Below are 13,655 nucleotides of genomic sequence, written 5' to 3'. Positions count from 1 at the left end.
GTATCTTTGTTTTTGTGGTCTCCCGATGTGTGAGCTTTTCTGCTCACCCTGGTTTGGACCCATTTTGCCTGCCTTCTTTCCCAATTCTTGGGGAGAGGTCAGATCAGAGTCCACCAGGTACTGATGCAACAAATCAAACACACACTTGTTCAAAATATGCTCTCTCAAAGTTAAATTGTATAAGCCCTGATAATCACTGACTTTGCTCCCATGCAACCAGCCTTCCAGAGCCTTCACAGAACAGCCCACGAAATCTACCCAATCTTAGGGGAACTCTTTGCTGGTCTCCCTGAACTTTATCCTGTATTGTTCAGTGGTTAGACCAAACCCATCCAGACAGCTGTTTTGAGTACTGAGTAGTTGTCTGCATCCTCTTCTCTGACAGTTAGGAGTCTGTCCCGACCCTTCTCAGAGACAGAGAGCCACAAAATAGCAGCTCACTGCATTTGGGGTCCCTCTGTACCTTACAGGCCCTCTCCAAAGCAGTGAACTACTTGTAGATGTCATACCCCACCTTGTAGGGGAGGACCACCTTCAGCCTTCCCTGACCCTAGACTCCCTGAAACTAACACTGCTGCCACCATGGGGTGCTAACCCTAACCCCTGCCTCTTTCCCACCACTGCCAATGCCCCCTTATCTAGGGCTAGCTGTTGCTGTTGCAGCCTCAACGTGGTCTCCTTCAGTCTCAGTTGCCTGAGCTCCAAGTCTAGGGACTCCTCACCTGAAGTGGAACAGTGTATCCCCTCCGATACTGAGGAGACATGAGAGTGAGCAGAGGAAGATCTGTCCCTATTCTTAGTTACCCTCTCAACCAACCCTCTGGGCACAAACGGGAGGCTACTTGTATGGCTTCCCCTCCCACTACCAGTAGTGCTCCCAGCAGGGCTGGGGGATTTACTAAGGGCTCTCTGGTCCTCTAAGGGACCCTGTTGACCCTCGTCAGTGTCTAGATCCTGTCTTTCTAACACTAGGGGATGGGAATCTGCATCCTCCTCCTCCTGACTGCCAGCATTGTCCTAGTCAGCCTGGAGCAGCAGTTCTAGGAGCAGACTCTTGTTAAGGTTCCTGTCTTCAGTTTTTCATCTGAACACAACTCCCTCAGCTCTTGGAAAATGAGGCCCACATATTGTGAGTCCATGGCCTGAGATGTGTTCTCTACTGAAGACATGATGTGGTGTTAGAGTGGTGTAGGAGTTCTTAACTACCCTAAATATTAGTCTCCCTACAGAAGTTTGGAGCAAGAGCTATGACTCAACCCCCAGCTTACCCAAACTTAAGAGACTTAGGGGCAGATTTTTGGAAAGTGGCGCTGCACCGAGTGCAGTGCCACTTTCCCTGTGCCCCTTAGCACCCCCCACCGCCACCATGTGTGTGCTGTATTTAAAATACAGTGCACCATGGTGCAGGGTAGGGGGCATTTTTCATGACGCTATTGATGTACTCTGGAGGAGTAGTGCCAAAATATTGCTGCTACTCCTGCAGAGTACCTAGGGCCCTATTCTAAAGAATGGAAAGCCCCTTTTAACGCCTTCTTTTGAGCAGGCGTTAAAAGTGCCATAAAAAATAGTGCAAGGAAATCTCATAGATTGCTTCATGACATTTTTCCAGCTCCCCTAACGGGGGAACGCCCTCTTTGCATACATAATGCCTGGTGCAGGCATAATGTAGCGCACAGGGTTACAGACTGGCACAATGCCTGCATTGCGCCATCCTGTAAATACGGTGCAGGGATTTCGGCCTTGTTGGGCCACAGTAATGTAAAAAAATAATTACGTTAATGTGGTGCAAGGTGGCACTAGGGCATTATAAATATGCCCCAAAGTCCCTGCTACTAAGTACAGTTTGTACCCCTAGTCAGTAAGTGGTCTTTCCTGTGGAAAGTACTAAGTGACAGAGTAGTAAGGCAATTGCAAGTGCTTATCCCACCTCACACCTTATACCAGATCCAGGGTTCCCCTATTAGTAAAGTGTAGGCAGTGTCTAGAAGCCAGGCTCTCTAGAGCTAGCTGTGGATGAGCAGCCAAGGCTTATCTAGGAGACATGCAAAGCTCATGCAATACCACTGTAGTCACACAGCACTTACACACATGAAAGAAAAGACTCAAGCCCCCGTTACAAGTTTTGAGGTCTATTGTCAAGACTGCTGTGCTGGCGGCTGCCAAAAGACCGCCAGTGATGGTGGTACAGTTACCGCAGTATTATAAGTCACAAACTGAAGACCACCCAAATACAGCCAGAAATCCTAAACCGCCAGCCCGAACGAGGCCAGGAGAGAGACGGTACCACCACTAGCACCGCCACGCCGAAAACATCCCACCCTCTATATTACTACCCACAAATCAGCACAGCGGTCATTGCATGGCTGAAAACCACCTGCGGTGCGAATCACTGCGGTCCAAAAATCACCTCCCCCAGAAATTGACACCACATTGGACAGTCTCAGTACCCCACACCTGACACAACCACACACACCTGCTCACTGCACTGTATAACACCCCCCCCCCCACAATCCTTTACAACCACAACTACTAACAGAGACAACGAGGAGCACACCTATGGAGGACACTGCAGGTTGATAGCATAGGCACCAACACACTTCCCATGCATCACTCACCACACAACTGTACCAGCAACATAATACACACTTCGCCACTGCACACATACACCAGATACCACCAGCACACACAACCAAACACCCTCACCCCACCAAGCACCCTACAGTGCACCCTACACACACAACACCCCCCCACCCACAAAACAACAACCATGTCTCATCAGAAGCTCCCACGTTTCACAGATCATGAATTGAGGGTCATGGTAGATGAAATCGTCAGAGTAAAGCCACAACTGTTTGAGGCTCAGGTCCAGCAAACCTCGATAGCCAAGAAAATGGAGTTATGGCAGAGGATCATTAACAGGATCAACTCAGTGGGCACCCATTCATTGACAAGGGAGGACATCAGGAAGAGGTGGAATGACCTACGGGGCATCGAGACACCAGATTGCCATCAACAAGACTGAATGTGGGCCCCACCTCCTCCCCTGAGTTCACATCTTGAGAGGAGAAGGTCTAGGACATCATGCATCCTGAGAGCCTGACTGGAGTCATTGGAGGACTCGACTCTGGTAAGTTAACAACACGCCCCAGACACCAACCACTCCTGGACAGCATGTGTCCCCACCACCCATCACTCCCTAATCCATCCCATCTGCACCTTCCAAATCACTTCGCGCATCTCACCTGCATGCCACACCACCCGACTGCCACTACCCCCACACAGTCCCTCCCCAATGCACGGATACCAATCACAATGTCAAGCACCACAACTCCCAACAAAAGTTCACAGTCCAACTTCACAGTGGAACACCTTCACGGAAGACCACAGCACATGCCACACCAACGGGATACTTCAACTGAGTTCCAACACATGGCAATGTCAGCAATGCTATCCACAATCCTCAACCCTCAATGGAAAACGGTAACAATGCCACAATATGTCACCCGCAAGCAATGTCTGCAGTGCTGCAGCTGTCATTGCCATCACTAGGAAGCAAGTCAAGCATCAGATGATGATACAAGTACTCCACAATGTAACTCCCTCCCTTTCCATCCACAGGTCCAGCTGCCACTGCCACCCAGCAGTCGGTGCCAGAGACAGACAGCCCTCCCAAGAATGAAGGCCTCAGTGGATGTCTGGATATTGACGACATGCCTGGCCCATCTGGGACAACTGGTCAGTCCATCTCCCCATGCCTCCACCTATGTGGCTACTACAGCACAGAGAAACCCTTCATCCCCAAACCTGTGTCCAAAGGACAGTTCAATCAGCAAAGTGCCCCTCAGTACAGGGACATGAGTCAAGGCCACACACCTAAGACAATGAAGGTCCTGGTGCAACTATGAGTTGGCACACTGTGCCAGGGGCATGGGCACAGGCACTGGGGGGAAGGCGCAGTGGTAGGGCACTGGTGGTCTAAAGGACGAGGCACCCACACCAAACAACTGTCCAGGAGGCCATCTCCCAAGTCCTGTGAACATACCACCAGTCCCAGGAAACTATGGGCAAGATCCTTGCAACTGTCCAAGAGAACCAGAAGCTGCAGACGGAATACCACCAGGAGGCCATGCAGCAGTAGCAGACCATCAATGCCACCATGGCCTTCATTGCAGGGGCACTAAAGCAACTGACCATCATCCTGTGTGCGTCCTCCACCCACCAGCAGGCCCCTTCCAATAGCCACATTCCAACATAGCCCTCCACTTCTGCGGCAACTAGTGGAATGGAGGCCCTGTCAGAGGACCCACAGACCACCAGCACCCCTCCCCATGTAGCTAAGAAACCCCCACGCAAGTGAGGACGTCCGTCCAGACATCCTGCAGGACTTGATGCCAAGAGCAAGACTAATGCCAATAAGTGACCCTCTCCTGAACATTCTCCCTTGTCTGCCACTGACACACCCTGTTGACTGTCCACTGCCATGTCTCCATGATCCCATGGCCCCTTGAATACTGTACCTGGACTATCTACAGCTAGGACATCAACTCTGATGATTTCACTTACCCATTGCACTTGTTAATGACATTAAACACCTTTGTGCACAGCTACTGCCTATGTGCCATTATTGTAATAAGTAATATTTCTGTTGTAGAACATGTCATTACAGTCAAACCACTCTTTAGACTTGAATTTGATATACCGGGGGGAAATTCTGCTGTATAGGACAGTTGCGGCAGCCGTTAGACAACACTGGTTGCCGGCCTGGATGAGCCTCTGGCACAAACTGCTAGCCAATACATATCAGGCTCATCGGGTACCTTTAGGGCAGTTACACTCCTCTATAGTAAAATACGCGCAGATGTGTCCCTTCCCTTGGATGCCCTAAATCTCCAGTGGGAGAAGGACCTGGGCACCCCAATTCCGCCAGAGGCATGGGAGTCTATATTAGATAAAAACCTAAAAGTCACAAGAAATGCTAGATTTAAGTTGGTGCAATTTTCATACTTCATGGAGCTACCTGACCCCAGGGAAGATAAACAGGCATTTCTGAGTAGCAGAGGCATCCTGCCCTCGATGCAGAGAAGTGGGGACGGAACTCAAGCATATTTTGTGGGATTGCCGTTCCTTGGGAACATATTGGGAAGAAGTTGCACATACTGTAGCAGAGATCATAGAAAAGGAAATCCATTGTACAATGGGCCACTGCCCACTGGGATGGTTTCCCTATACACCCAAGACTAAAGTGACCAGCAGATTCCAGGATTCGGCTTATGTACTAGCTAAGCAAGAGATCACTATGATTTGGGACCAAGTGTGGATAAGTGGCATAGAATGCTGGAGTAATGGGTGACTTATGAAGAAAACTCCCTCTTCAGGGAAGCTACGGAAGAAATAAGTCCTCTAGACATAGCGCAGCATGGGAAACCCTAGTAGGGCCACAGTCACAATTTCTAATATGAATGAGACACTGATTCAGAGGTAGTTGGGAACGGAACCAGAAGGGAAGATGCTGAGTTAATATTACTATAAGTTAGATGTCTTGTTATATGCAGGTAGTTACCTTAATATTGAATGACAACGGTGATGATATGGATGTGCTGTTTGATACGACAATTTGTAATACCTGACAATAAAACTCTTTGACAGTACCAGTCCTAGGTGTGTGGGCGGGGAAGTGTGAGGGCAACTCATAAAAAGGGTTCAATATTTGTTCCATGAGCATACCTGACAATTGCACTGTTGGATATTTGTTGAAAAGTGATTGTAAAACATCTGTTTAGGTAGTTCACAAACTATTTCAAATGTGAAATGTGGGTTGGGATTAGCTCTAGGCAGTTGTGCTACAGTATCACAAGAAACCTTTGCGTTCTCTCTCACACACACACCATCTCACACACACACACATATACAATTAGCCGGAAAAAACAGTGATCTGCTGAAATATTAGGCAGCGGCATAAATTATGTTTGGTTCAATTAACACTGACAATGGGTATGGAGAAGGGTATGAGGCACAAATGTCAAGGGAAGTTTACCTCCGATGTTTGATATCTGAAAATCTGGAGGGATGATTTTCCTTTTACCTGTATTGACTAAGGATGTTGGGACTGGTTAAAGCAATGTCTTATAAAATGATGTGTTTTAATCATCAGCGATTGGATCAACTTTATTGTGCCTGTTACGGGTCTACAAATGGCCGTTGATGCCTGGTGTGCAACCTGGAGACTAATTAATTAATTTAGACTCGTTTCTCTGTGTTGGCATATGTGCCCACAATATCTTATTTCCTTAAAGACGATTAAATGGCCCTTCCTTTGAGGGTTGTTTCCCAGCTGACTTTTAATTGAACTGATTGCTGTTTGTCACTTTACTTTTATCATGGCTAGATGTTGCAATATTTTGCCTACCTTCTTTGCTTTGATTTTGCATTGGTGACATAGGGCCTGGTTACGACTTTGGCAGTCAGACGAGTCAACCGCCAAAGCTGTGGGGAGGAGGCTGCGGTCATACCAGTGGCTTCGCCCAGTCATATTACAACGTTTCCACTGGTCAGACCAGCAGAAACAGTGCCAAGACATTGGCCTTAAGTCCCTTCAGTGAGCTGAAGCCAATGCTGTGGCAAAACAGCACCCTTGGAATGCACACTCTCTGCAGAGCAGAGAGTGTGCAGTCCAAGGGTGCTGGCAGGGGTGTCGCCAGCACTGGCTTTCCGCCAGCATTTCCATGGTAGGGGAATCCGCCATGGAAAGGTTGGCGGAAAGGGGACTCATGATCAGCACAGAGGCTGACCTTGACTCCAACCACAGCCACCCCGTTGGGATCCATGATCCTGGTGGTGGCGGTGGTCCCCTGGTGGTCTGATCGCCAGGGATGAAATCTGGTGGTCGGACCACCAGGAGTGCGGCGGTTCAACCGCCACCACGAGTTTGGCAGTCCGAGGACTGCCAAACTCGTCGTTAGGCCCAAAATCTACATTCTATAGAATGTGATATTTCCGATGGCTATAGTTGTAAGCTAAATTGGGCTGAATCCTTACTTTTTTCTTAGTGACTATTTTGAATCCTACTTTCCAGTTATATTTATAAAATTGTACTGGTTCACTTCTGATCATCACATTTAGTGAGGCATATAAGCAAACATAGCTCTTCTTTCTTATGTAATTCAAAAATGCTGTACTTACTTGCCCAACAGGTACTCAAGTGTCTCCTCCATGACTTTGCCAATGTTGAGTTCATCCACTTCAGTCATGGAATAGCATTTTATACCAAGTTTCTTCAAAATAACACTGAAAAGAGTGAAAATTGGCATATTATCTATTTACAGTGAAGCAATGAAGTTAAAAGAAGCAGATTCAAATATGTATTTGAAAACACTGTTAATATTCTGAAATTACATACTATTGACCCAAGTGTCATTGTGTTTTTAAGACATGTGCAAACCTGGCCACTGGCTGCGCATGATTCAAAGAGCTCAATCACTCAATGTAAAACCACCGCCAAGTCTTGCCAGCCCAAAAGACCAAAAGACAACACGTGTTGGACTCGAGATGGCAATGCCCATAGTAATATTAAAAACACTCTATATCCTGATTACATTTCCCAAGGCAACAGGGACATTCTGAACAGGGGGAAACAGTACCAAACTCTGCACTACTTTCCCCAGCTTTGAAAAATTAGGTTCTAGCGACATCAGTTTGTTTGCCTTTAACACACCAAGGGTATGAGAAGTTAATGAGTGCATAGTAGTTTCCTTAATCTCAATGTTTTAACAGTGCAACATCTGGAAGGCCACATGAATTATTGGCCCAATTGGGCATAAAGCTAGTAGTTCTGTAAAAATACACCTGAGATGAGGGGCAAAACGCTGACTCCTCTTCAAAATTCGGATCTCTCAGAAAGAGTAGTCACAGAGAGTTCGAGGCGGTCTCTATTAGTCCCTGTCATTAAAAAGTGAGACTTTAAATTACTCAAGAATGTTATATTGATATACGTGATTTGGAGGGGAAACGTTTGGTTCAAATTGTATTCAGGAGTTGGAAAACTGGACTGTATAAAACCAAATTACCCCCTACTTCCAAACAGGGTTCCAAAAAGGCTGTAACATTTTGAACAATTTACTGTGCTTAACAACATTGACGCTGAACTAGTGGGCAGAGCCCTGTTGCATGCAACATCCAGTTTGCCTAGCGCCTGGAGGCACTCAACACTGCAGAAGGAGGGGGTGGGGCCACAGTCCACAACGCACTTATAAAGCCTGCAACACTGGTGGCCAGAGCCATGTGGACTGCAACATTCAGTTTGCATAGCTCCAGGAGGAACTTGAGATTGCGGCAGGAGGGGGCAGGGCGACAGCCCACTACGTGCTTATAGCGCTTGCAACACTCCCGCAGCGCGGGACGATGCACTGGTAGCCAGAGCACTGTGGACTGTAACATCCAGTTTGCCTAGCGCTTGGAGGTGCTCAAGACAGGAACAAGAGCGGGCCCCTCTGGGACAGTCCGTGGCTGGCCCAGTCTGGGCTGGGCCACCCCTTCGAGTGCTCCTAGCAGGGGGTCTTTGAAAAATAATGCAGTGCCTTGTTCAGCAGCAGCGAGTTCGTCATCTACCCAATCCACAGAGAGAGAGAGCGGTAACAAGGGACGGACATCAGCCACCCCCAAAGTGGATGGCATGGGCACCACTCTTCCATCATTACTGTGGGTAGCCAATACATTGCACCTAACACGCATCCAAGAGGCAGCTACACTGGCAAAGAACCTAGCCCTGTGATTTTAAATTTGCCCCTAATTCTTGATTCTAGCTGGGGAGCCACCATTAGAAAATAATCAGGAGGAGACATGGGCTGCGCTGCTGAACTACGTAACTCACTGGTTAAGTGGACATTGGAGTTTCAACACCCTCCCCCCCCAGTAGGAGGCACGAAATTCTTATAGTACAGAGAGTAGAATGGATAGATTTAATCAAAAGTGACACGAACACATGGGCGCCTCTGCTGACGAACGTTTTTAACAGTCTGTCTCACTAACTTATTCCAGATTCGTTATCGTTCCAATTTTTAAGAAAGGGAATCGCTCAGAACTTCAATGTTACCGTCCAATTTTCTTAATTGATATTCCCGCTAAAATTCTTGGGAAAGTGATATATAAGATAATTTTGGAATGGATTAACGACAATGATGTATTAAATGGTTGCCAGTTTAGTTTATGCAGAGGAGTGGGAACAGTAGAGAAATGCTTAAACCTACATCTAATTATAGGAAAATAAACAGTGGCTAAGCAATATTCACTTCATCTGGCCTTTGGACCTGTCGATGGCGTTTGATTGCGTTAATTGATTAAAGCTGTGGCAGGTCCTACTTAAGCTAGGCATGGATCATGGATTGGTGCATTTATTGATGTGTCTGCATACTGGTACAAAGGCACAGTTAAGGTTTGGTGGAAAGGGGGAAGTGTCTGATACTATCAACATCGAGGAGGGGGTGCACCAAGGATGTGTATTAGCCCCATTGCTATTTATTCTGTACATAAACGATCTTAGTCTGGAGCTCACTAGGTGCGCACCTGACATCCCAATGCTAGCTGGTGCCCCTGCCTTACTATACGTGGAAGACACAGTTTTAATAACTCAAACCCCATCATGCATTTTAGTTAACACATTTGTGCAATTCACGACGACTCTTGATCTAACAACCAATTTAGCTAAATCATTCATTATGTCTTGCAGGGTGAAACAAGTGAGGCTTCCCTCAATTAAGGTGGGCCTGAATACATTATTCAACACTTGTACTTTTCCATATTTGGGGGTCATGTTCTGTTCCAATGGCACATGGAATCCTCACATTGTACAGAATAGGGCCACGTTCTCCAGGGCTACCAGCTCCCTTCTTAGCTTACCATCTTCAAAGGGAAGGAAGGCACTCACACCATTGTTACAGATATACTCCGCTCAGTGCGTACCTGTAGAGACATATGAGGCAGGAATTTGGGGAACGGGTTACCCATCAACCTTACAAAGAGAAGATAATCAATTCTTGACAATAATACTTTCAGCTCCGGTATCAATATCTCATTTTATCTGCCACAAGGAACTAAGCATGACCTATCTCAGTGATTACATCCATATTTGTCCCCTCTCTTTTGGTTGCGCATTTTACACATCGAAGAGACATCCTTATCTAGAAACATAGGGCCTGATTCTAACTTTGGAGGACGGTGTTAAACCGTCCCAAAAGTGGCGGATATACCACCTACCGTATTACGAGTCCATTATATCCTATGGAACTCGTAATACGGTAGGTGGTATATCTGCCACTTTTGGGACGGTTTAACACCGTCCTCCAAAGTTAGAATCAGGCCCATAGTATTTGATTGTGTGGCTTGTGCAAGGAGCCCCTCTATACCTTGGTTGGCCTATGTAAAAAGGTCCTTGGAAGAGATTGGCCTTACAGACATTTTTTTCTGCTACGCCGCGTGAATCCCTACACAACAGAAAGCATGTGTATACTCTAATGCTGGAGCAGGTACAATTACAAACATTAAGCGAGGAAGGAAACAAAGGTGGTCATTCTGACCCTGGCGGTCTTTGACCGCCAGGGCGGAGGACCGCGGGAGCACCGCCGACAGGCCGGCGGTGCTCCAATGGGGATTCCGACCGCGGCGGTAAAGCCGCGGTCGGACCGGCACCACTGGCGGGGTCCCGCCAGTGTACCGCGGCCCCATTGAATCCTCCGCGGCGGCGCAGCTTGCTGCACCACCGCGGGGATTCCGACCCCCCCTACCGCCATCCAGATCCCGGCGGTCGGACCGCCGAGATCCGGATGGCGGTAGGGGGGGTCGCGGGGCCCCTGGGGGCCCCTGCAGTGCCCATGCCACTGGCATGGGCATTGCAGGGGCCCCCGTAAGAGGGCCCCTACATGTATTTCATTGTCTGCTGCGCAGACAGTGAAATACGCGACGGGTGCAACTGCACCCGTCGCACAGCTTCCACTCCGCCGGCTCGATTCCGAGCCGGCTTCATCGTGGAAGCCTCTTTCCCGCTGGGCTGGCTGGCGGTCTGAAGGCGACCGCCCGCCAGCCCAGCGGGAAAGTCAGAATTACCGCCGCGGTCTTTCGACCGCGGAACGGTAACCTGACGGCGGGACTTTGGCGGGCGGCCTCCGCCGCCCGCCAAGGTCAGAATGAGGGCCAAAGTGTCCATGGAGTGCTAACTGCAGCTTCCAACAGGGTCCATTGCCAGAGGGTATTCACGGAATACTACTAGGAGTTGTTCCAACTCAAAGCAGGCATAATGCAATATTGCCTATACTTCCAGATGGGGTTTCAGACTAAGATTCCTATTAGGCTGTGCCCATGTAATATCTCTTTGAAATAATCTATGATCCACTTTCTTTTTTTCTGTGGGTATTACAGGTCTTACACCAACAAATGTCTAGTGCCAGATTTGAGACTTAGGGGAATTTTCAACGTTGGTATGCTAAAGGATTTCTATGGGCCCTGAGTAACTGTAGGTGCGCAAGTAGGTTATATATATTTGTTTACAACAGAGATTTTAAGGCTGGAATTAGTTTTTTTTTTTGCTTTCATTAATTATTGTGCGCTGCAATTATCCACTTCACTGCCACCTTCAACAATTTTGTTAGAGGTAATCTGTGGCCAAAATTGGATAAGTGGTGTATTCAACCAGCCCTGTTAACTATCATGATCTCCTTATACTCTGACACATGGGCCAAAATTAAAGTGACCTCAAAATGGGCACCATCTGAGAAGATCTTCACCAACAAGGGAATAAAGGAAGGGTGTATCCTTGCCCTCTGTTATTTGATCTATACTGTATGTAGTGGATCTGAAACCTTATCCAGATGAAGCACAAGGTTTCCTGCCACAATTAGCTTCCCAGTTATTATATCAGATGCCGATTGGTATGCAGACGTCACTTGAGGCTCTAGTCATCTATTGTGAGATTATAATAGCTTAATCAAGCTAACAAAGACCAAGGTAATTCGTTTTAATCATAAACTTATTAAAAGTGGTTGTTTCTGAATAAAGAACATCTAAAGAGTGCGTTGGCCTGTAAATATCTAGGTGTATGGTTGGATGAGAGAGGAGAAAATGTAATTAGTAACCTTAAAAGCTCTGTCCAGTCTTTCCCTTGGGCTTTTCAACTACCATACAAGAACCTGGTCTGCTCTGATACTACAGCACTAATGAAGATTGTTAATAGTAACAAATACCCACATTGGCTTATGGAGCCATTGCCTTCAAATACAAGCTTGATACCTGGCGGAACAAAGCAATAGGCTTATGCATAAGCCAACTTTTCTTTCTTCCGGATTGTGCCAGGTCCTCACAACTCTGTTTAGAATTTAACCTCTGAAAGCAACATTTGCTACTCAAAGCTGATTTTGTCATACTGTGTTAAACTAAAGAATGAGCCCACAGGAACTCTGATGCACTATTATTGACAGGTGATAACGCAGAAGAACTAGATTTGGAACCACCACTTCAACAATTCCTTGACTGGAGCTCCCAAGAAATATGAAAGACCAGCTTTCCACAAAAACAGACATCAGTAATCCTGTTGAAGCAAGTAAAAATGATCTCAGCATGCCCTGACGTTAAGGATTTGGACAAAATGTGCCATGGTAGATGGGCAGTTAAATTATATGATCCACTATCTGTGTCAGTCTTTTCAACACAAGCTCTATCTAAGGTGCAGAAGTTGCAACTGATGCGGTTAAGATTTGAGCTAATTCTGCTGAAAGCCTACTGGTCTGGGCGGCTGAGCGGCGGCATGGACGTCAAATGTAGACTATGTGGTCTGCCTGCTGAATCAATCAGCCATGTGATATGCACTTGCAAGAAGCTTCTGCCCATCAGGATATTCTGGTGGTGAGTGATCTTCAGAATCCCAAAGAAATACGTACACATAATAAGGCAATTCACTGTTGCCTAAAGAATCAATCCAGCTGTCTTCACTGTTTCTGAAGTTCTTAAATGCGGCTGCAAGAAAACTGAACAATGTATCAGCTGGAATTAGATCTCCCAGGAACCCCCTCAAATAGCATTATTTTGCAATGCCCAGTATTTAAAATGCTTTGTATCCTTTCAGTGTGGGCTACTTCAGTTCTAAAGCTATCTGAAGGAGCAAGAGCTTTTGGGTTTTCATGCCTCAGTCAAGGCCCTTAGTTATGCTCTCAAAAAGTTTTGCACATGTCACGGTTGTGCATTGATGCAGCAGAAGTTAATTAAATCTGTTTGGAGCTCCACCAAGTGCACCGATCTTTCAGCCCAGCACTTGAAGCACTTTAGTTCTCTGATTTGCCACGATCCCCCAAATAAGTTCTTTCATTCTGATCAGTCCAACACCTAGAGTTTGGGGCGTAGAAGGGATACCAGCCACATGGTTCAAGTTATAGATAAGGTATTTTAGATTGTATTGGGTGGGGATTGCTAATGTTATGAATCACCTACGAGAATGGTTAGAATTCTGTTCTGTTGCTTTACCTCAGGTAGCCACTTTTGCACAGTCCAGCACCTGATGGCACTTCTTAACTTTTAAAGTATCGTTGTTTTTAGGTCATTTGATTGGTTAGTAGCTGCCTGGCCAACATTTTAGGCAATGCTTTTAGATAGCATTTTAAGGGGATTGAAAAGTTAAG

General features: G+C 46.8%; 1 protein-coding gene across 1 annotated transcript in view; it reads right to left on the bottom strand.

Moving 5' to 3' along the window:
- The window catches only part of ARG1 (arginase 1), a 221,880-nt gene that overhangs the window by 56,077 nt on the left and 152,148 nt on the right, over positions 1–13,655 (bottom strand). Inside the window, exon 6 of the mRNA XM_069234881.1 lies at positions 7,180–7,284. Within this exon, the coding sequence (XP_069090982.1) occupies positions 7,180–7,284 (105 nt within the window). The remainder of the gene's footprint in view (positions 1–7,179; positions 7,285–13,655) is intronic.

The sequence above is a fragment of the Pleurodeles waltl genome, chromosome 5 (assembly GCF_031143425.1).
Source record: "Pleurodeles waltl isolate 20211129_DDA chromosome 5, aPleWal1.hap1.20221129, whole genome shotgun sequence".
Taxonomy (NCBI): Eukaryota; Metazoa; Chordata; class Amphibia; order Caudata; family Salamandridae; genus Pleurodeles; species Pleurodeles waltl.
The sequence above is the reverse complement of the archived record's forward strand: the minus strand, read 5'-3'. Positions and strand labels throughout refer to the sequence as shown.